At 40.4% G+C, this 22,860-nt stretch overlaps 3 protein-coding genes across 4 annotated transcripts in view; 1 reads left to right on the forward strand and 2 right to left on the reverse strand.

Moving 5' to 3' along the window:
• Positions 1-1,009: 1,009 nt before the first annotated feature.
• LOC134741177 (CBY1-interacting BAR domain-containing protein 1-A) lies at positions 1,010-6,227 on the reverse strand. 2 transcript variants are annotated; one of them, XM_063673951.1, is made up of 8 exons: positions 6,077-6,227; positions 5,826-5,985; positions 4,510-4,659; positions 3,596-3,820; positions 3,119-3,154; positions 2,828-2,944; positions 1,630-1,734; positions 1,010-1,145 (listed from the first exon to the last, which is right to left on the reverse strand). In XM_063673951.1, exons 1-8 carry the CDS (start codon positions 6,211-6,213, stop codon positions 1,092-1,094), a joined length of 984 nt encoding a protein of 327 aa, XP_063530021.1. In that variant the 5' UTR covers positions 6,214-6,227; the 3' UTR covers positions 1,010-1,091. The 2 variants fall into 2 exon arrangements, with proteins under 2 accessions (XP_063530021.1, XP_063530022.1); XM_063673952.1 differs by lacking the exon at positions 3,119-3,154.
• Positions 6,228-6,482: 255 nt separating this feature from the next.
• Positions 6,483-22,860, forward strand: part of LOC134740762 (rab3 GTPase-activating protein catalytic subunit) — a 50,075-nt gene continuing 33,697 nt past the window's right edge. The window contains exons 1-2 of the mRNA XM_063673362.1: positions 6,483-7,823; positions 8,088-8,275. Coding sequence (XP_063529432.1) covers positions 6,579-7,823; positions 8,088-8,275 — 1,433 coding nt within the window. The 5' untranslated portion in view covers positions 6,483-6,578. The remainder of the gene's footprint in view (positions 7,824-8,087; positions 8,276-22,860) is intronic.
• The window catches only part of LOC134740761 (leucine-rich repeat and fibronectin type-III domain-containing protein 3), a 44,576-nt gene continuing 31,115 nt past the window's right edge, over positions 9,400-22,860 (reverse strand). Inside the window, exons 2-5 of the mRNA XM_063673361.1 lie at positions 12,373-12,543; positions 10,630-12,177; positions 9,786-10,314; positions 9,400-9,662 (exon numbers count right to left, since the gene is read on the reverse strand). Of these exons, the coding sequence (XP_063529431.1) occupies positions 9,400-9,662; positions 9,786-10,314; positions 10,630-12,177; positions 12,373-12,543 (2,511 nt within the window). The remainder of the gene's footprint in view (positions 9,663-9,785; positions 10,315-10,629; positions 12,178-12,372; positions 12,544-22,860) is intronic.

The following is a 22,860-nucleotide window of genomic DNA, read 5'->3' on the forward strand; positions in this document are numbered from 1 at the left end:
TACTAAAGGGCTGGCTTCGGATCGACCAAGGTGGAGACAACTTCATCACGCTGCACCGACAAGAGCCCACAGCTCTTAAATTGAATGATGAATGATTTCTGACTGATAACAAAACCTATGAAATTCTCTGTAAATAAGTATAAGTATGCCACATAATTAAGTAATAGCTTTTTATTAGGGTTCCGTATCCAAAGGGACACGGTAAAATCGGGACGCTATTACTAAGACCGCTGTCTGTCCGTCTGTCACCAGGCTGTATCTCATGAACCGTGATAGCTAGACTGTTGAAATATTCACAGATGATGTATTTCTGTTGCCGCTATAACAACAAGTACTAAAAACAGAATAAAATAAATATTTTATGTGGGGCTCCCAGGCCATGCCATACAACGTGATTTTTTTGTCGTTTTTTGCGTAACGATACGGAACCCTTCGTGCGCGAGTCCGACTCGCACTTGTTTTTAGGGTTCCGTACCCAAAGGGTAAAAACGGGACCCTATTACTAAGACTCCACTGTCCTGTCTGTCTGTCACCAGGCTGTATCTCATAAACCGTGATAGTTGAAACACTGAAACTAGACAGTTGAAATTTTCACAGATGTATTTCTGTTGCCGCTATAACAACAAATACTAAAAACTAATGCCAGCACCACACTTCGCTGTATTTGGCAAATAATCGTGTTGCATCCCTTTTGTTTTGTATGTCAAAGGAAAGAGATGCAACACGAATATTTGCCAAATAAGGCGAAGTGTGGTGCCAGCATAATAAATGAATGGCGCCTTAGTACATCCATATGCCGCCAAAAAAAAAAAAACCTGATTTTTACGTAGTAGGTACCTATGTTATGCTAAATTTCCATAGGAAATAGGGATGAGCAAAATCTTGCAAGATTTGATTACGGACATTGGGGCAGGTGAAACTGAATAGACAACGTCATAAAAGAAACAAGACGCCTACACAAAAAAAAAGATTTATTTAGTTTCTTAAAATTTTAATTAGGTACTTATGTAAAAATACCTGTCTATATAAGATACGTTTTTATAAGTATGTATATTACTTAGCCCTACGTAAAAGTGATCCAGCCAGACAAATTAACGCGACTCGGTTTCTTCCGACGAGGTGCCTTCTTCAGATTCTTCAGAATCCTAGAACAATCAAGCATAGTAAGTAATAGGTAGTAGGTACTTATTAAAATTACCTACTTTCGTGCGAAAGGAGTATAGGTGGCTCAAGCTAATTTAAATTTAAAACAAATTATTTTAGGTAATACCTACATAAGGCGCCATTAATTTATTAGGTAAGGCAATTTAGGGGGGGGAGTAATAAATATTAAACAGGGGGATGGGGGTCGGCCAATTCTTATTTTTTCTTACATAGGGGAGGGAGCGGGTCAATCAAAATCTGTCAAAAATCGTCTTACGTAATAAATGAATGGTGCCTAAATAAATGACACGATAAAGTATTAAACAGGTCGACATTTTTGATTCAGCTAAAAAGCATGTTAGACTGGTCAGTCATATTTTTCTGAGTGCCCGTTAATTTTTTTATCACGTCAGTATAACATAGTGGTTATTTTTGCAACTGACAACCGTTAATCTAGACAACCTAGGTAATTACTATCGAACTGACCGTAGTTTCCTCTTCCTGCTTAGAGCTCGTTAGGGCCGCCAGTGATGACGCCCGAGGCAGCGTGGACGAACCGTGCTTCTCTGGAGTTCGCAGTCTTCGCAAGTTCTGCAAAGCCAACATTTTCGTTAGTTTAAAAAACTGCGGAAACGACTCAGTTTAATAATTCAGAGAGGAATAGTTACTGAGCCCCTGGGAATGGCCTCGTGATCTACTAAGGGAAGTGCCCTACTGGAAGTCGTGTTGATGCTTCTGAATAAGTGGCATAATCCGACACTGGCCCTACAGAAGAAAGGTACCTACTTACACAATTAGAACTTTGTCGTTTTAACATGTTAGATGACGCCGATGACGGTGCCGATAGGTTTTGGAATGACCGAGTTATAATTTCTCATTCGTAAACCTTATTGCAAAGATTTAAGGTCCATCGATGGTCAGTTAAGACTTGAAGAGGGTTGCTGTTAGTTCATTGTTCTACGAAAGGTTCTAGACGATAAGGCTGTCATACGCCAAAATGACGAGAGTCCGGCACGGCGCCGTATACTTTGGATAACGGACAACGCTTTGTTGGACTGAATAATGTGTCAAAATGTCTAGGAGTTGAATGCTGCGAATACCTTCGTCATCGTTGATTGTAAATATTATTAATATTACATATTGTGTATTGTAGGACGACCGCGCTTCGATATACGGTGCACGGTGTATGATATGTATCTTATCAACCCAGGTGTAGTTATATGTATGTGTAGATAATTATGCGTTATTATACAGATAGCATTTTCTGCATCGAACATAAGTTTGGGCACAAGGGTATCATCAATATATGCATCAGTATTGAGAATCACTGACTCGGAAAATGACACGGACGCTAGCGAGTTTCAGCCAGCACATCAAGTATGAATAATTCGTTTCTTACCCATGTATGAGCGAGCGACTTCAAATCAGTAATACAAAATAATATTGCGAGCTATTTCAAAACCTCGACGGGCTGAGCTATTAAATAAGTAAAAAAATCTCATGAATTTAACAAGAACTATATAGGCTCCGCTTGTTTACATCCGGGGGTTTTCGTCGGACAATTGTTCGTGTAGCTATGGGGTAGCCACATCCAAAACTGGACGCAGTCGCTTAACACGGTCCATTGTTCGGCGAAAACACCGGACGTCTACTAGCGGCCTATGAGGGTTGATTCTGTTCTCACCGCGGGGTCGTCGTCTCGAGCAGGCGCGGGCTGCAGCAGCGACGCGAGCGACGAAGAGCGCGCCGACACTCCCGTGCTTATTTGCTTCTCAGGAGACCGCAGCTTCCTTCTGAAGTTCTACAAATTGACAAAAATGTCTCATGTTCTACTCGAGTGTTGTGTACAAGTGTTGTTACAATGAATCTGGTGCATTGGTGCATATAATATAAGACATACACTTTATATTTATGCAGAGAAATTATTTTATAGTTAACAGAGTGGGTAGGATTCAAAATTACTACAAATATTTACCGTTGGTTCCGAGTCTTCCGAGAGACCTGTTAGAAGCTTAAGAGAAACACGATAATTCATAATTAAAAACTTTTCAGATGGATATTAGCTTTTTTGTTATCGTTTAGTCAGCAAATCAGCAAGTAAAGTAGGTAAGCGGGCCAGGTATGCCAAATGAACTGTTTGGAAACACTCTTTGATTGTTGAGGGAGTTAGTGTGTGCACACTGGGCCAGGGTTTTGAGGGCCTACCGCCAAAATCGAAAACTCGAAAATTATCTGCATCTCTATAGGTCTTGCATATTCGAGCGATAGAGAGTCAGATAGCGTTTTTACATTTTTAGATGTTGGCGATAGACCCTCTGAAGCTGATTGTACTTAACAGGCTTTTTTCTATTCAATCAACCATACAGTTTTATTTTACTTTATTATTAGCAAAATATACAAATTTAAATCTAGGGTTGATGAATTTGTAAAAAGAGTCAAAAATAAAGCTTACATCTAGATCCGCCTTATCATTGATGTCAGCGACCTGTTGATGCGCCACCGTCAGCAGCTCCAGCGCCTTGGCGTGGAAGTTCAGCTCGATGAGCATGAAGTCGCTCAGCAGCGCCTTCAGCTGCTGCAGCTTGCGGCGCTCGAAGAACTCCGTCTGCTCGCTTAAACCCTTCGCCGTGCGGGACATCTCCGCTGACGCTTTTAGAAGCTCTGATTCCGCGTATGTCTACATCAATTTGTTTTTATACGTACGAGTGGGTAAGTAAATATTATTTAAAGTGAAATAAAAAGTTACAAAGAAATTAAAATAAATAAATAAAATAAAAATAAAATCACTTTAATTCAGACAAAAGTCCATAGAACAATTAGGTAAAAATAAGAGTAAAAATTAAAATACAATACAATAAAATTAAAATTAAACTTATACTAATAGTTGCTTCGGTCGATAGGTAACAGTTCAGTCGATTAAGCAGAACTTAAAAATATATTAGGTAGGTTGCATCAAGTAGCAACCGGCGGTCTTATCACTTAGAAGCAATATCTTGATCTCCAGACAACATTAAATTTGGAGCATCAACTAAAGTACCAACACCACAACATTTATCATAATTATCAATATCATATTAGTATTATTAAGTATCAGGCCAATACGGTTACTAATAGGCGGCATTGCGTGAAACTCGAGCATCAAACGATATGTGCGTGTGACTATATTAAGGTTTGAGCGATAAAAAACCTTTAGGTTTAAGAAAAATATTGATGACATCAATAATGCATTTTCTTGCTGACGAAACTTATCCTTTATTTTTGTCAAAAAACCTAGAAATTCGTGTGACGTAATTAATGGATGACCCCTTATCTCTAACAAGAGATCTCTTACAGGCAACCTTTAGGTAGCGGAAATTAGTAACGTACCACTTGCTGTCTGTTAAAGGGCTGCCGCTCCCTGGTTTTGTCCAGAACCTTCTTCCTGGCCAGTTCTTTCTCTCTCACGTTCATGGTGTGCTTTACCTCCTCTCTCGCGTGCTTGCATATTGCCTCGTACTGACAAAGCTCTCCAATGACCTGACACAAAACATATCACTGACTGGTGCCGAACTGCCGATAGCACCAGCGCATCATCATGAGCCCTGGACGCTCGGAGCAGAACCGGTCGTCCATCCGAGGCCGGGCCACAAAATAACTAATAGTACTACCGTACAGAAAATTCACTCTTTCACAAAAGTCATTTTTATGACCGAGCTGCGAGTGTCGGCACGGGGTTGTCACTTGACAAGTTTTTGTACCTATACCTACTGATTTATTATTTTTAAGATAAATATGTAGGAATTACAAACGTTGATTCTGTAAACATAATTCTCACGGAAGTAGATATGCCACAGAAGTACTTATTCCTTTGAAAATATGTCGGTCAATATAGTCCGGATTTTTTTTATTTAATTTCTGCTTCCTTGTTCTTCCGTTTATTCAGACATCCGTAACCAGAACAATATATTTAGATTTAGGTTTTGAAGGTTGTAAGGATGTATTTTCAATTTTGCGCGAGTCGAGCGGCAGCCCATTGCCATACGCCTGCCCGGGAGGCGCGCCGGCCAAATGTACCTAAACTGCGTACTGAAGTGACACCCCCCTGGCCGGGCACGCGCCCCGCGCCCGCGCGCCGCACACGACATTCTCTCACCAACCGCGACACACGAAACACATCCGGCTCGAAGGACCATATGTTGGTCTAGCAACTGGAGAGAAATAAGCGGACTGCATAACCTTTTATAAATATATTAAAAAACTACAAATTGACCGTTACAATAATAACTTAGCGCGGCAAGTACAGTATATCGCTAGCGGGACGGGCGCGAGCCGTCGTGTTTCGTCGTCCTGCGCGGCGCGCAGGGCGCGGGGCGCGTGCCCGGCCGCGGATGGACGACCGGTTCTGCTCCGAGCGTCCAGGGCTCATGAGGATGCGCTGGTGCTATCGGCACCACTGACACTTAGGTTAGGTATAATATTTATAGTACTAGCCATTCTACTATAATACATACGAGATGAAAGCTACCCTCAACAACAGTGCAGACCCTGGATCATCATGGAACCATGTCAAATTCACAAAAGTAGGTTAATAAGAGATACCTTCATATATATTATGGTTACTTTGACAAAGTATTATTGCGCCACGGGTTTCTCTCTGGTTTGCTTCCTACTGTGAACTGTAGGCTAATATATAGTAGACATACCTTGGCTTCTAATCGTTGTACTTCGCAATTTCTATATTCTTCTATAGCGGTCAGAGTTATTGATAAGTTTTCAAGACCAGCACTTAATGACTTATTGACTATTTCATTGTTCGCGTATTCCTTCAGGACCTTAGCAAGCTCGTCGCCTTGATCCCGTAGTCTAAGGATAAATAGAGATTATTATGAAATTATTCAAAAAGCTTAAATGGATAATTTTAATAAATAAATAAATAAGAAATTTAAACAAGTACCTTGCTGTTCTCCTGGCATAATCACCAAACGCAACGCATAATTCCCCAAAGTTTTTTTCTACGTTAGTAATTCGATCTTGAATAAATTTTGCTTGTTGTTCATAGCTTAGGGAGTGAGAATTATCACCTCTAAACATATTTGCAACTATTTAATATTTAATTTTATTTACGTACACAATGTTTACCATATGTTTACATACAATGTTGCTATAGAAACCATTTTTTAAATTAGGCGCCATAGACTTAAAGAATGAGATTGACGCCATAAATGTTGGTCTATAAACTGAACTAAAAACATGAGGACCAACGTAATAAATGATGCCTTTTTGGCAGAATAAACTATAACTTGAACGTACTCACCAATCAAATGTCAAATTGACATTGACATTATTGACAATATGGAATGGAGATTGGTCGATTTGCTTTGCTTTTCGTTGTTTTCGTTTCGATAAACAAACAGCTGTTTTGTGGAAATATAACATAATCTTTGCCTTATAGCAATATGAATGAAGAAATTGATGAATTTGAAATTTACCATCAAGATTTCACAACTGCTTCAGAGTGGGAAGTGTTTATTGCACGAATAGAAGAGATACTATTCGAGTGGTCACTCGCCAAATCAAAAATCTGCCTAAATTCAGAATGTCAGAGTACAAAATGGGTCAGTAAACGCGAAGATATCAAGTTCCATGGTCTGAATTTCAAACTTTCATATCACACGCTAGATTTTACTGAAAGTAAAACTGATGACAATGATAACAAGTCTTTGTTAGAAGATTTACAAAATGGTATTTGGGCATCAACTGCAAACTTCATCGATGAAGTGGACGGTGGCAGTCCTTTCCCCGTTTCTACATGGTTCGGGCTAAAACGTTACGTGATGCTGTGTCCAAGTGAACCCCTTGTTGATGGTAGCCTTATAAAATTAGTAATGAGTTCAGCAAACATTGCCTTTGCCAATGTGGATTGTGGAGCGCCTTTCTTCATTAAAGTTAGAGAACATTGGCAACAGTGTTATTTGGGCTTCTATGAGGACAGCGAACATAAGACCAGTTTTGATACAATCCACCTGAAGCGCATCTCTAATCAGTGTTCTCACCTTAGTGGCCTTGTTAGTTTGTTTAAATCAAAGATTTCTTCGCCAGTTGCCCTCGGCGCTGTTATAGTATCAGCTAAATTTTCTTATGAATTGAAGGATGTGGATGCATTTGCCTGGACTCGCACCACACATTCAAATGAGTTCCTATCTGTTGATGGCTTTGATGTTAAGAAGTTAATAGAACTGCCTTTTGGTTCGGAAAAAAATCCTATCTATAGTGCGCTGTTAAATGCTATCTGGCCAAAGTTCCTAGAGAGCTCTATTGTTGACTGTTCCACATTTTCTGACATAGACCCTATAATGGCTCCCACATGGACTATTAGTTTGAAGTTGAGAGACAATCTAACATGCCAGTTGTCTGAAACAATTATTAAGATGATGAACTTACTGGATAAAAATAATCTTTTAATGGATACTCTGGGTCTGAGTCGGAGTTTGGGGCTAGTGAATCCTCTGCACAAGATCACGGAGGCTCCCATCACAATATCAAAGCTTGTAAAAGCAGCAATAGGCCAAAGCACCAATATACATGAGTTCAAAGGGCCCATAGCAGATGACTTGCTCATGTCACTGCTGTATTATATATTTCCTGATGCAGTGGAGGATGACACATTTAACTACACAGAAAAATTAGAAATAGAAATTAAGGTGGGTGAATCGACATATATTGGGTGAATATACATTAAAAGTGTAGTATTATAGCTAGTCAATAACCTGGTGTCTATTCTATTTTTAATTTAACTGAAATTATCATAGCAAAATTAGTTTAGAGAAATTTGTGGATATTAAATTTTTATAGCTCAAATACTGAACAAATTACACCTTATAGCATAGCAGTATGTAGTTGAAAAACCAGAAAGATTAAATAAAAAATATAATAAAATAATAATTTTCTTTTTATCGCCTTTCCAGGGTGATGGTGGTGAGTCTAAGTTACTCGGGTACTTAAAGACCTCGCCCCGTAATGGGCTTGTATGGCGGTTGTCAGTGGCTGCGGCGCGCCTCCTGGACGCCGGCGGCCTCCCTTACCTCGCGCACCTGTGGTACGAGTTCACCCAGGAACTGCAGTACCGCTGGGAGCGTCGCATTCTCGTTCCAGGGTAAGTCAGACTTATCTAAGATGATCATGTATAATTAATTTTTGGCCATAGTTAGTTGAATTATATAGGCAAGTTGTCACTTTTCGAGGATGGATGAAGAATTATCAAAACAATAGGTGTATGTTATAGTAATTACACCAGGTATATCTTAAAAATAATTTTACTGAAATCAATGGGTGTTTAAAATAAAACTTTTCAAGAAATTTGTGGTATAACAGTTTAATAGTCAAAATATTTCAATTTATTAACAATATTGATTTAATTATTATTATAAGTGAAGTGTATATACAAATTGTAATACTATTAAGCACCATTTGGATTATGCTTCTCTTGTATTTGGTTATCGGAAAAGTAAACTGGATTATATTATGCACTTTCTTAGGTATCTAATATTTACAACTTACATATAATTACAATACCTACTTACCTACCTATTAATTACGTAATTTAACTTTTAGTACGTATATCAACAAAATAAACAAGAATGATTAATCCACCATAGGTATAAAATAATTAGTCAAAATATGATCTTAGTCTTATAATTTCGTTGGACGGAAAAAGATCTCTGATCTGACTAGTTCTAAATAAACCAAATGGAATAGGTAAGTTCCTCGATTTCTCCATTCATAATATACTTTTAATTATTTCGGGTGGAGGAAATGCTTATTTTAAGTCTCGTGTTTGCAGCAGCAGAAGCTATGCAGAAAATGAGGCATATAATTATTTACCCCAGCCTCTTTCTCTTTTTTCAAAACTTTCTAACGCTGGTCAGCGTTTAAATAATCGGTCAGAGGAGCGATTTCCACTGCCGACTGTTACTAATGATGAATCGACAACGTAAATTTTTCATACGAGCGATCAGGGTAGTGGTAACGATCTCTACTACGAGGATCACCCTCGGATTACTTCTTGTTTTTGGAATCGGCCTTCTTCTCGAGGCTGTCCCACGGTGGGCTGTCGCGGGCCTCGGCGCCCCGGCGGGCGGGGCTCGCACGGTGGGCGCGCGTCGGGCCGCCCTCACGAGCGGACCACGACGTGCAGCGCGCGCCGCGCCGTCGCGACGGCGAGCAGCGCGCGCGTGGGCTCCCCGCGCCCAGCCCCCGCCCCCGACCCCGCCCCGCCCGCTATAACGGCACCAGGCCGCCCCGCGTCGTCGGGTTCCGGGTCATGTAGATGTCCATGTCGTGGTCGGTCCAGTTGTCGGACGTGTCGCAGTAGCCCATGCCAAGCGAGCCCACGCTGTACCTGCTGGCGGGCCGCGAGCGCGAGCGCGGCCGGCGGCGCGAGTTGCCCGTGCCGCCCGTCGCGCCGCCCGCCGCGCCGCTCAGCGACAGCCGCGACGCCCGCTCCGATGCCGCCCCTAGGGACTGCCTCGACTGACGGAGATCTGAAAAACCAAATCTCGTGTTGAAAAAAATATGCTCCCGGATGCATACCTAAACTACGACAGCGATAGTGAGAAGAATAGGAAGCGTTTATTAGGATCGGGTCGGGATCAAGCATGACTTACCGGTTCGAGATCCGAGAAGGCTGCCCGGGTAGCCGGGCATCCCGTAGCGGGCCGAGGGCGCGTAGCTGTGCTGAGATTGGCCGTCGGCTAGGGAGCGGGCGCGGCCGGGCCGGCCGGGCAGGGGATCGGGGGGAGCCGGTTCGGTATAGGTTCGTGCTCGCGGGATCGAACGTGCGCTGTAAGCCGACACTTGATCCCACTCACGCTGCTTGCCGAACGCGCCGAGCGTGGCGAGGGAGGACAGCGGGCCGCCCGGGCTGGGGGTGCCAAGCGCGCCGCAGCAGGCGCCGGGCAGCTTGTCGTTGTGCAGCCTGTGCACTGTCCTCGCTCGGCGGCGAGAAGCCGCCGCGAACACGAGGACGGCCACTACGATGGTACCACAGATGGCAGCGCTGGCGGCGATGGTGATCTTGTCCATGTTGGAGGCAGCGGCGGACACGGTGCGCACCTCGCGGCACTGCGAGTACGGTACCGTTTCGGGGCTCACGTGAACTTCTTCTAGGGAGATGACGCATACCACTATACATTCCTGTAAGTATACATGCAGAGATATTAGTAACATGTACCTATAGCAATAAAAAAAATCATATGTATATTTTACGACTTAATAATAATACTATCAAACAGTGATTCATGCACGAAATGCATGCTTAGTTATTCATAGAGGCGCTACAAGCCTCAATTAGCTATTAATCGTTATTCTTAATTTGTCATTTTGACTTAAGTATTTGTAAGAAAGGGGTAAAAGGTTAGAATGTCATACCAGCTACATAAGTATTTTGCTAATAATAAGGCGAGTAGGCGAGGGTTTAGGTATGTATTTAAACATTTGTGTAGTACTCACCTGGGATGGAACGTTTTTGATTTTGAATTCCCTTTCGCTGGCTTCAAGCGGCGGGCCTTGCTTGAAAGTTTTATCACCAAACAATCTGTACACCACTCGGAATCCAAGAATATTGGCTACGTCTGAGTCCCATTGTATAATGACAGAGTTGTCTTGCCTGTAGGCATTCTTAACGATGACCTCGTTCGAGTCGTCCACTTTTGGTTTCTGGGGAAAGTTCATAACGAGCGGCGGGCGCTGGTGAGGGGCGTGTCGCCAGGTGGGCGATGCGGGGCGCACGGCCGGTGGGGGGCGGGGCCGCGCCGAGCCCGTCGTGGTCACCGGCGCCTTTGACGTCGCTTCACTACTAGTAGTCGTTATAGGACTGGTCGCAGCCGTTGTCGTTGTAGTACTTGTGGTTGTACTTCGCGCAGTTGTCGATGTTGTCTGACTTATCTTCCAATCATTGATTTGCCTCTGTGGCGTGGTCGACTCTTCTGGAGTAGCCGTCGTTTCGTGCTCACAAACCAGCTCGTTTGGTTGGAAACTGTAGAATCCGCGCTCACGGAATTGTGGCGGATGACCACAGAACTGGGGATTTCTTTCTCTAGAGGTCACTTGTAGTTCACCGTCTCGTATCCATTCTATAATCCAGCGAAGACGACAATCGCAATTCAGAAATCGTCCTCCGATACTTAAACCTCGAAGGGTATGGTTTAAATGGGCAAGAGCTTCGGCAGGCACGGTGGGTAACGGATTACCATCTAATGCCAGAAGTGTAATCAATGGATTATTTCCAAAAGCATTTCCAGGCAGCTTGTTTAACAAGTTGAACCCTATGTCGAGAACTCTTAATTCCGATAATGCGCCAATCGCAGCAGCAGGAAATTCCGGCAAGAGATTATTTAGGAGACTCAAGGAACTTAATGTGGTCTTAATACCAGCAAATGCGTCTTCTTTAAGCGTCACAATCAGGTTTCGTTCCAAGTTAAGTGCTGTCAAGGAATCTAACCCTTCAAAGGTTTGCTTGCCTTCAGGTCCGGGTAATTCTCTAATGCTGTTCTGCGACAGATCGAGGAACGCTAAGCTGCGAAGACCTCTTATGCATTCTGGGACGCTTTTTTGTTTAGTTCCTTTAAGATTTAAATTTTTTAGCGAATTTTCTAGTCCAGTCAGCGCGTGTGGCGCCAGTGTGACGTTGTTGTCTGATATTTTTAATGTTGTCAGTTTGCGCAATGTTATAAACGAATGGTTCTCTATGTAAGTGATGCGATTCTTCGAGATGTCAAGCAGCGAAAGATTCGTTAATATCTTAAAAGCTTTAACTGGCACTTCATACAACTCGTTATCCTGCAAGTTCAAATTCTTTAGATAAGGGCCTTGCCCGCGAAAGGCGTCGTCATCTATTCGAGTGATCTTGCAACCGGAGATTTGAACGTTGTGAATTTTTAAGTGCGTAAACATGCCATCCGTGAGCGCCGGTATCGTTGAATTGTTGATGTACAATAAGTCTATTGGAATGTTTCTTGCGCTCGAATTCAGCGCTTTTAATAGCACAGCGAAGTCCACCTGAAATATAAACATACAGAGTATTAATCAATAGACTTTTGGTTAGCACATTTTGAAATTACTTCTGATAAAAATTTTGTGATCATTGTAATTTGAATATTCTGAAGAAGAAAAAAACAAACTTAAATTGTTTTGGTAGGTTTTGATTTGTTGTTGGCCAAATGATTATTCGCGTTCGCCTCGTGTGTGTCATACCTGGTCGCATTGCACAGACAGGTCCCTGGCGAGGTTGACGGCGCACACGCAGGCGGCCTGCAGCGCGGGCACGGGCTCCCACGGGCACGTGCCGAGCGCCTGCGCCAGCGTCGCCGCCGCCACCACCACGCGCACCCACGGCCGGAGCCATGAGACGCGCATTCCCACTCCCTGTGAACAATTAATAAGCGTAGTGTCAATCGAAATTGTCATAATCATGGTCGTATAGTACCTATATGGCAGAGTGCAGGCCCGGTGTGTCCAATAACCGTACACTGTCAATGTGTCAATCGAAAAGATTATATTTTGGTCGAGTATTATATTGGCAGAGTGCAAATCACACTATAAAGGCTGGCGTCCACTAGGCTCGCCGAGGCGAATCGCAATAATTCGCCTTCTATACATTTACTATGAAACTGCGTCTATTGACGAAGAGCCGCGGCGCGTCGAATCGAATTTACTATTCATAGTAAATGTATAGAAGGCGAATTATTGCGATTCGATTCGATTCGCCTCGGCGAGTCTAGTGGACGCCAGCCTTTATTAGCAGTTTTCACATACCTAGGTAGGTTATATCGTGGGTGAAGTGTGAACATAGAGCTGGTAAGAATCTAAAAGTACCCATGTGAAATATTTTATAACTCAGCGTCGTTATTTAATTTTACCGGTTTGTCAAACGATACATTCCTTCCTTGCCCTTAAATGTTTCACCAAGTCAAATTAGGCTATACATAATTGGCAATGATACTGGTAAGGATTCAAGATTATTTATACCTAGGTATTTTTAAAATGAATTGCCGAGGAATCTCACTTTCTTCACACGAACGCTAATTGGAGGCATAAATAACCCGAGTAAGTAAGAAAACTGCCTTATAATTAGAAAAGCGCCAGAAATGAAGATTTCACGAGACTCTTGCAAAGCGTTGTGTGAGCTCTAATTGGCCAAGCGAGGAATCCGTGCGGTGACATTTTCTCCACGACTGTCTTTCCGCTCCACTCATCCCACACTCATCCTCACCGCACGTGACGTGTTTAATTATTTGTTAAAGATGTCTTGCTTTGCTCACTTTCCGTTTCTCGGTGCATATTTGAATAAGCTTTTACATAACTTATTTTTTAAGTTTCACTAAGGCACGTGACACGTGTGTTATTATATTAGTATCCAATAGAAAAACTTCAAGTCGAATTGTCTTATTTCGGTTTCTTATGGAAGCAATGCGTATTTGCTTGCATTTCCACATCTTTGTCTCGTTGTCATACTGTTTGAGGTAAAACTAAGGTATACAATTGCTGGCCTACAAAACTTCAAATGGATCGACCCTCAGATAGTATTGTTGATCTTAATGTGCCATTTTAGAAAACGATGATAGTAAAATCGAGTTTTACTATTTTGTGGTAAAGATCTAAGTGTATCGATGATTACAGTATGAAAAGTGAAGTGTGGCTAATAAAACTACGCGTTTCTCCTAATAAAGCTATATGTGCAAGAAAACCACACGGCGCATGTTACGAGCGGCAATCAAGCGGTGCATAGACCGTTGCAGGGAAATGCAGCGTGGCGGCCGCAGCCGCCGGCCGGGAAACGCAGGCTTTCCCTACCACGCGCTCCTCCTACTAATTCAAGGGACGAGGGTTACCAAATGTAGAACTGACTGCTAACTGATGATAAGAATTTTGATCAGTCTGTCGGGAATGCGAGATTACTGAAACGCCAGGAAATAATTTACTGCTAACATGAAATACTTAATACTGATTACACAAGCGCAAGGGCATTCGGCAATAAAATGCATTCTGGTGATTTTAAATATTTACTTCTTTTTAGGGTTCCGTACCCAAAGGGTAAAAACGGGACCCTATTACTAAGACACCACTGTCCGTCTGTCCGTTCGTCTGTTTGTCTGTCCGTCTGTCTGTCTGTCACCAGGCTGTATCTCATGAACCGTGATAGCTAGACAGTTGAAATTTTCACAGATGATGTATTTCTGTTGCTGCTATAACAACAAATACTAAAAACAGAATAAATTAAAAAATTAAGTGGGGCTCCCATACAACAAACGTGATCTTTTTTGCCGTTCTTCGCGTAATGGTACGGAACCCTTCGTGCTCGAGGCCGACTTGCACTTGGCCGGTTTTTCTAGTTTATGAGACCTAAAGGACGTTTACCACAAAATAAGTATTTGCTTCCGGATGATGATGAAATGTGTATTAGGCAACAAAATGTTTATTCATGCAATACGCTTGGCGGAGTTGTACTTAGAGTGGTGGAACGTTTCAAATACTTGGGCCACATTATAACAAATGATCTGTGTGATGATAGTGATATCGAGAGGGAGCGAAGGGCGTTGTCGGTGAGGAGTAATATGCTGGCTCGAAGATTCGCTAGATGTTCCGTGGAAGTTAAAATAACACTATTCAAAGCATATAGCCAGTCTTTTTACTCTAGCGGTCTTTGGGTTCGGTACACGAAACGAGCCTACAACGCCCTTCGCATTCAATACAACAACGCTTTCAGAATGCTGCTGAGACTTCCAAAATGGTGCAGTGCATCAGGAATGTTCGCCCAAGCGCACACGGACGATTTTCACGCAATTATGCGTAAAAAATCACGTCGCTAATGGGTCGCGTAAGGGAAAGTCGAAACAGCATTCTGAAGGTGATTGCTAACAGATTTAGCTGCCCCATAATGTGGCACTGGATGGAGCAGGTTAGGTCTACTTTGACCTATATCAAGTGACCAAGGTGTATAAAAAAAAAATGTAATTAAAAATACTTAGTTTAGGTAACTAACATAGCTTTTAAGTTAATGTAACTAACCATATATGGACTTGTGGGTCTGAAATAAAGATATATTTAATTTAATTTTTAATTTAATTTAATACAATACTATAGGTACCTACTCTTTATTGCACAATACTATTTTCTTGAGTATTTTTGCAATATTGATCTTGTATATTTGCACAAATCACGGGAATTATTGGATTGACTTATTTTTATTCTAATTTTAATGAAATATGGACAAAGTATTACGTACGTGTAAATTTAATGTGATTTTTTTAACGTCGTTTGCATGTATCTCGTAACATGGTTTAAGTAGTATTCGCTCCTTAGTCCTTACATTAACATTACCCAGTACCCACACAGGTTGACAGGCTGATGATGATGACGATGATTGCTTTTTACCAAAAAGTAATCCATTATTTTTTGTCAAAAAAATGTTTATGATTATTTATGTAATAACTTTTACAGTTTAAAAAACTCCTGAGAAAATTAAAACTGCAATTTAGTGAGTTGTCAATTTCGACCAAATAACCATTCAAATCGGTTTATCTGTTAGGGGAGCTCAAATGCCACAGTTTACACACAGATACACATTAAAGTTATAAAAGAGATGACCGAAAGAGAGATGGCGGGATGACCTCGACGCTTTTTGCAGCGACTGGCGGAAGCATGCACGAAGCCGTGAATGAGTGGCGGAAGAAAGGGGAGGCCTTTGCCCAGCAGTGGGAAACAAGATAGGCTAAAAAAAACTATTTTTTAATACAGTTGCTCAAAAAGTGCTAGTTTTCATGGCTGTTTAGCGTGCGGAAAGTTGGTTTTCGCGAACTAGTGCAATTTTTTTAAATTTTTACTTGTTCCAATTCATGACTACTTAATGATGAGTGTTAATATTAGTTTCCTTTAAACGTCGTAATCAACATAAAAACCTACTGTTAATGTAAGAATACGAAAAATATGCATATTTCATATTTTATTACTTACCTCTTCATCATTATAAGTATTATAACACGTTTATTTTTTAATGTAAAGTTTTTGAGTTGTACAGAGTTGATGATACTCCTATTTATGGCATCTCAGGCATCTGCGTTGAGGTGGCACGTCACACTGTCCCATTTGCATGCGTTTACGAAGTTCATCTTCGATTTCGCCGCTAACGGGACCGCGAGCTTACGCGATTCACTTTCGCGTCTCGTAGCTTTGAGTACGAGCTCGTTCACTACCAACAACGATGACACGAGACGGTTTCGCTAACCACTAATTATTAATTTAAAAACCCAATTATTATAAATTGAAAATTTAAGAAGGGAAATAAGTGGTAATTGCTTGTTTAATAAATTTGTTAAATATTGTCTCGCGGTTTGAGAATTAACAGCTTGGCGTGAGTTGCGCGAGTTGATTTTGTTGTTTTTGCGGTTTTTGAAATATTTTCGTCTTAAGTACCCCCTTGTGTTGTATTCATTTTCTTAAGAACATCTAGGATAGAACCTTATTGCTTTCCGGAGACGAAAGTAATTACGAACTTAGGTGCAGCAATTTGCTCTGCTGTTGCAATCCTAGTTTAGTTCCCGTGTAAGAAACTTTTCCGAAATGCATGGCTTAAGCAATCTCAGTCATTAGTACAGCCGAAGGCAAAAATATCGATCCAGAGAACCGGGTCAAAAATATGTGAACACGACTTTATTATCTCAGGTGTAAGAGCATACAGATGTTTTTGAAACTTTGGGAATGTATATATATTTATGCCTTTGACTGTACAAGTGCCATACTGCTGAAAGTTGTGCATTTATTTGGCTGTAAGTGCTCTAAGTACACTGCATCTTACCTGGGTTCTATTTATTGTTTTTCATTTCTAGATTTGTGCGCTACAGTGAAAACATAGTACGTACCTAGATGCTAATAATTTATATTTTTATTGAACCATCTGTGGCGCAGACGTCATCAACTCGTCATTTATTTTTGCCGTGATCTCGAGATACTATTAAATTTACTCCAAATTAATCCCCAGCGTGGTTTGTTAATGACAGCTCTATTAAACTTTGCGCAGTTCCATCAGATCGGTGTTTGTACCTCTGACACGGGCGATACGGCCGATGCGACCAGCAGATTTTATTGTTTGCAACTTTTGGCATCCACCTGCCGCTCGGTACAAAACTCTTGATTGAAAGTGAGTTAACTGGAAAGCGCCTAAATTTAGTCGGGCTGGTACCGGACGGGTGTTATGTCAAACTTTCTGGAACATTTTAATTTTTCTCAGCAATGCCCGTACGATTTCAGAATGATATTTTTTTGTCGTATTTGTCTTTCTCTGTTGTTGTGGAGATACTACCTATTGCTTTTAAGTTTAGAGTGATGTAGATATGTAAAACTGCCAATATCAATCAGGCATACTGAATACTGATAACAAGCTTTATAGCTGACGCTAACAGATGGCGCTACTGACCTCTGTCTTCCTTGTCTTTCCATTGCGGTTGACGTATTTCAATATTTTCAATGTCACTTCTTAAGCTACTTAAAAACCTACTATACCTACATACTTACTTTACTCTTTGTTAAATACAAGTTTAAGATGTCACGATATTTATTTACTTATTGTATTCAAGTTTCTTGGAGTAATTTAGTTACGCAATTCATCACTAGATGGCACTTTAGCCGAATGAAACTAGCTAACGCTTGTTCATTGTGGAATGTAGGCAACCCGCAGTGGACACAACTGTGTTGATCTTTCCAAAGGTTAACGGGGAATGATGATTGGATTGGACATGCGACTGCGTGAAGTCCGCAACCACTGTTACGCTTTGGCGGGCCTAAATTCCACTGACCCCTATTTTTTGGAAAGATCATTGTAAATTTGTAACTGAAAACTTGATATAGAAGTCAGAGGTCTTCTAATCTAAAAAGGCTGCAAAGTCGAGTGTTACTAAAACCGGTCAAGTGCGAGTCGGACTCGCGCACGAAGGGTTCCGTACCATTACGCAAATAAAATCGGCCAAGTGCGAGTGGGACTCGCGCACGAGGAGTTCCGTATCCGTACCATTACGCAAAAAACGGCAAAAAATTACGTTTGTTGAATGGGAGCCCCACTTAAATATTAATTTTATTCTGTTTTTAGTATTTGTTGTTATAGCGGCAACAGAAATACATCATCTGTGAAAATGTCAACTGTCTAGCTATAATGGTTCATATGATACAGCCTAGTGACAGACGGACAGACAGACAGCGGAGTCTTAGTAATAGGGTCCCGTTTTTACCCTTTGGGTACGGAACCCTAAAAACGAAGTACCTACACTACCTAGTAATCAATCTGCACGGGCACAAAGAGGCGTCCAGCGGAGATAAAAACAGTAGATGGTATCATTTAATTTTATCGAGGTCTAGGACCTTCGCTTACTTAAATAAAACAATAATTGATCAAGATATATCATAGTGTCATAACATAACATGGGTAAGCGAATATCAAAGCTCCATACGAACTATTGTATGGGACTGAGAAAGTAGGTCTCTAATCTCTACCGTCTACAACAATGACAAGAATAGCTGATTCACACTCACCTATCTTGGTAACAGTTCTTATCGGATTGCAATCGGATGAAGTACTTTTTGTATGGAGATTAGGGGTCTATCGGCCCAGATTTAGGTTAGGTTCTGATTTAATTAATTTGTCCTTTGTGCCACCCAAAACTAAAGAAAATTAGAGAAAAAATGTACACTATATTTTTATACAGTCCAAAACTACGTCAAGACCAGTTTTAGGCGACATAAGTCATAACTAGGGTTATTTTTATGGTAAATACTAGAAATTCCCGGTTCTGGTTCTGTTTTTGTACAGGGACCTAGCCACAACAAGGAATTGGAGTCCCATTATCCTAACTTTCAGGAACAACATTAGTTTATCTGATGATGTATGTGACCGATTAGCAGTCTATATTATACGTCTCTGTTTGGGAGCGAGCGTGCCGCCGCGGCGCCGCCCCGCATCCACTTCCATGGGATATTCGACGCACGTCCGCAAATTACGCCGCGTGCGGCACGAGACTGGATACTAGCGCCACCATTACAAACGCTTATCTAGAGCGGCGAGGCGAAGGTTACGACTAACCACAATAACACACGTCCTCAACCGCCGTAACAGTTATGCGTACCAAAGATAGATATAACTGTAATAGATGGATGCAGTCTAAGAAAATAACGTACCTCGAAAATCAACAAAATTTGATTCTCGATGAGAGGGCGCTACTAGCTTTGGCCTACTGTCGTATAGATGGCGTTGACGGTTTCGTTTGTTATTTAACAATTTTAACGCATATCAGTGAAACAACATGGGTCAAAATCATAAAAATAATTAATGCAAATAAAAAAAATCATTTATCCATATTTAAATACATTTTATCGTATTTTTATAAATCTTCATTTTTAGTTTTAAAGTGTGTCGATAGATGGCAGTGAATTTACTGTGGTTACAAAATTTACTATGACAGTACCGCTCTAGTATAAGTTACTCTATGTGCGTACCTACTCGGAGAGCACACTTATACTGGTTCTTATACGCGTTCGACTTTTATAGGCTCGGTTAAACGTTTGGCATAACACCCCAATGAGCAGAATCCTCTCGGTGTTTATAGAAAAAAAAATGCCGCTATACAATCTGATTGCGAAGCAATCAAGTCACTGGTAGATGCGGATACAATTCGAAATCACGTTGGAAAAATGGAAAGAAAGTAGTAAATGCATATGACGAATTGACGACATTAATAGGACGCCAGTCTCTAGATGTTTATATGGGCAAGATACTGACAAAATAGGGAAAACTATTAGGGACGCATCAGACTAAATAAAGAATAAAGATAATAATGATCGCTATACTGTACTTGCTGTACGACTATTATTACTATTAAGTACCGGGACTACCGGATGTCCATAGCACAGATCCAAAACAGTTTAAAAATAATGTTAATTGTTCTCCATATTCACGCTACATGGATTGACAAGTGCATTTAAACGGTTCGAAATTTCTAAAAGCACTATTCAAACCAAACTTAGTTTATATCCCTGATACTAAAATAACAGTTCGATTACCCATTCTACAACCCAACTACCCAATAAATCTCGTATTTAATACTAAAATGACAGTTGGGTTGTGTAGATGGCGCAGTAAATTGGCCAATCCAATTGTTATTTTACTATTTGAGAAATATAAAACATAGTTTATATAAGTACATGCAGTGCAAGTTCAATAAAAGCTTGTAATAAAAGCAGCTCCAATCTATTTCCTCTGAAGCAATCAAGTCGCCGATGGACGCGTATACAATTCCTATTCACGTTGCAGTATGAATGAAACGAGCGCAGATGACGATATCCACCGCGGTTCAGTGGGTGTGTGTTTACAAAAACGCGGTTAAATAAATATACTCTCTATAAACAGACCAATAAAACGACTATTTAAAAGGTATGAAACTCGCTCGATTATTTACCAGCGAATGCCTGTTTTGCATTTCAATATTATCCTGCATTTTAACGGGGCGAGGCGAATTGAATCTCAAATACTTATTAGAAGTATTATAATAAATTAAATTATTTTCAGAAAATATTTTAATTTGAATCTCAAATCCTGATTAATCGTTTAACGACAATAACGATTGCCAGAACTATCTTTAACACAAGTATATTGAGACCTCGTAAATCTGCAATATATTCTTCTTAGTTCCTGTGCAATATTTTATTATTTATTATTATGTCGAAAAATCTTCAAGTTCTGGAATGTTTGACTGATCGGATAATGTTTGTCTTAAGCTTAAGTATTTTGAACGTGAGTAGGTACCTATATCATCAAATTTGCATCGCCAATCTGCAGGAATTTTATATTGTTTACTTACTTCTTACTTCGCTCTCAATATTTTATGGGTATAATCAAAGATAGATATAACTCCGTAATAGATGGATACAGCCTAAGGAAAAAACGTGCCTCGAAAATCAAGAAAATTTGATTCTCGTTCAGAGGGCGCTACTAGTTTTGGCCTAATGTCGTATAGATGGTGTTGACGGTTTCGTTTGTTATTTAACAATTTTAACGCATATCAGTGAAAGAACATGGGTCAAAATCATAAAAATAATTAATGCAAATAAAAAAAATCATTTATTTATATTTAAATACATTTTATCGTATTTTTATAAATCTTCATTTTTAGTTTTAAAGTGTGTCGACAGATGGCAGTGAATTTACTGGGGTTACAAAATTTACTATGACAGTACCGCTCTAGTATAAGTTACTCTATGGTATAATATAAAAGTTTGTAGCTCCCTTTATAAATTTATCGCAGCTCTGCCAAGATACGCCATTAAAGTTTCATGCCCCCGTCACTCCGCCTGGAATGTCGGGAACTAACTGATACACCGCAATTGGCTCCGGGGATAAATTTCGTGAAAACTTTTAGCGTTATTTATAAGCTTTAAATGGCTTCTCAGCTACTTGCTTAACACAATATTGAATATGCAGAGCCCCCTCAAGCTTGTTTCATTATAATTGGTTGCACACTCAAGAGGAATACAAAGGAGTTACATTATATAGAAATTAGAAATATCCATATGAATTATGAAGTGACCCGATTTCATTGATCTCAATTGTTTTGAGCGACTACCTACGTATTAGGCGAGATGTGTAGGTAAGAACTTACTCGTCATAATACTGAATTTGAGAAAAACCCGAAATAGTTCGTGTAATATTTATTTATACCTATTTCGTCGTCTTTTCCGCACTTCCGTGTGTAGGTGGAATGGTGGAAAACGTGTCCTTTGAAAGACGAACATTTTTTAAAGAAATAATAAATGAAACGCAATAAATTTTCGGATTTTTGAAATAACACTAGATTAAAGTAAATCTTTGATTAAATGAATATAAATCTGAATTGTCTAAAACACCGAAATACTAAGCCAAGTGTTGAAGACGAGTCTCCACCAGGTACTGTACCGTATCGTATGGTACAGTACCTAGTGGAGACTCAAAGGCTTACAAATTAAGACTGTCACGAGAATAGCATATGACGCACTTCGTCGACGATAACATCATGAATTATGATTTAATGAGTTGCACAATACGAGATCTCTCCTAAACAAAGACAATTTTAAAAACTCCATTTGTCACATCCACAGCGAAAGTCTGTGATTCAGCATTGGCACGACTCCGATAAGTCATGGTCTTGGTTTGTACCTTTCTCCTGTGAATCACAAGCAGAATGACGAGATTTCTGGTAATAAAATCAGCAATATGGCGAATAAGGAATAAATACCTATATGTTTTATGTACCTATGTTCATTTGTTTGTCGACTCGATGTGTGTGGAATTGTTTGTGTCCATTGTTGGAGGTGGGTGTTTAGGCATAGAGAAATAAGTAAGAATAAGTAAGTAAACCACTCTCACTCTATGCTTACTTATTCCTCTATGGAGAAATAAGTAAGCATAGAGTGCTCACTCCATACATTACTTTTGTTACCAAAACTCGTATTATTTTCGTAGTCGACATCTAGTGTCAAGTCGAGTCAAAAACTGATGTATGGATGGACTGGATGGAGTGAGCACTCTATGCTTACTTATTTCTCTATGGTTTTGGTAAATACTTATGTACCAATCAGCCTGGTTTCCAGTTTTGTTAATTTGCTTGTTTGTCAACTTTTAAGTCAAAATTAACAACACAAGCAGTGCAAAATTACAAATTTATA

This window comes from Cydia strobilella, chromosome 4 (assembly GCF_947568885.1).
Source record: "Cydia strobilella chromosome 4, ilCydStro3.1, whole genome shotgun sequence".
In the NCBI taxonomy this organism is placed as follows: domain Eukaryota; kingdom Metazoa; phylum Arthropoda; class Insecta; order Lepidoptera; family Tortricidae; genus Cydia; species Cydia strobilella.

What these genes read in the sequence shown, in the direction of transcription:
- LOC134741177 (XM_063673951.1), bottom strand. Translation starts at nt 6,213, where the DNA reads ATGTTTAGAGGTGATAATTCTCACTCCCTAAGCTATGAACAACAAGCA. An exon ending in TATGCCAGGAGAACAGCAAG is followed by an intron (nt 5,986 to 6,076) that starts GTACTTGTTTAA and finishes ATTTATCCTTAG; the next exon opens with ACTACGGGATCAAGGCGACG. An exon ending in CGGAAGACTCGGAACCAACG is followed by an intron (nt 2,945 to 3,118) that starts GTAAATATTTGT and finishes GTCAATTTGTAG; the next exon opens with AACTTCAGAAGGAAGCTGCG.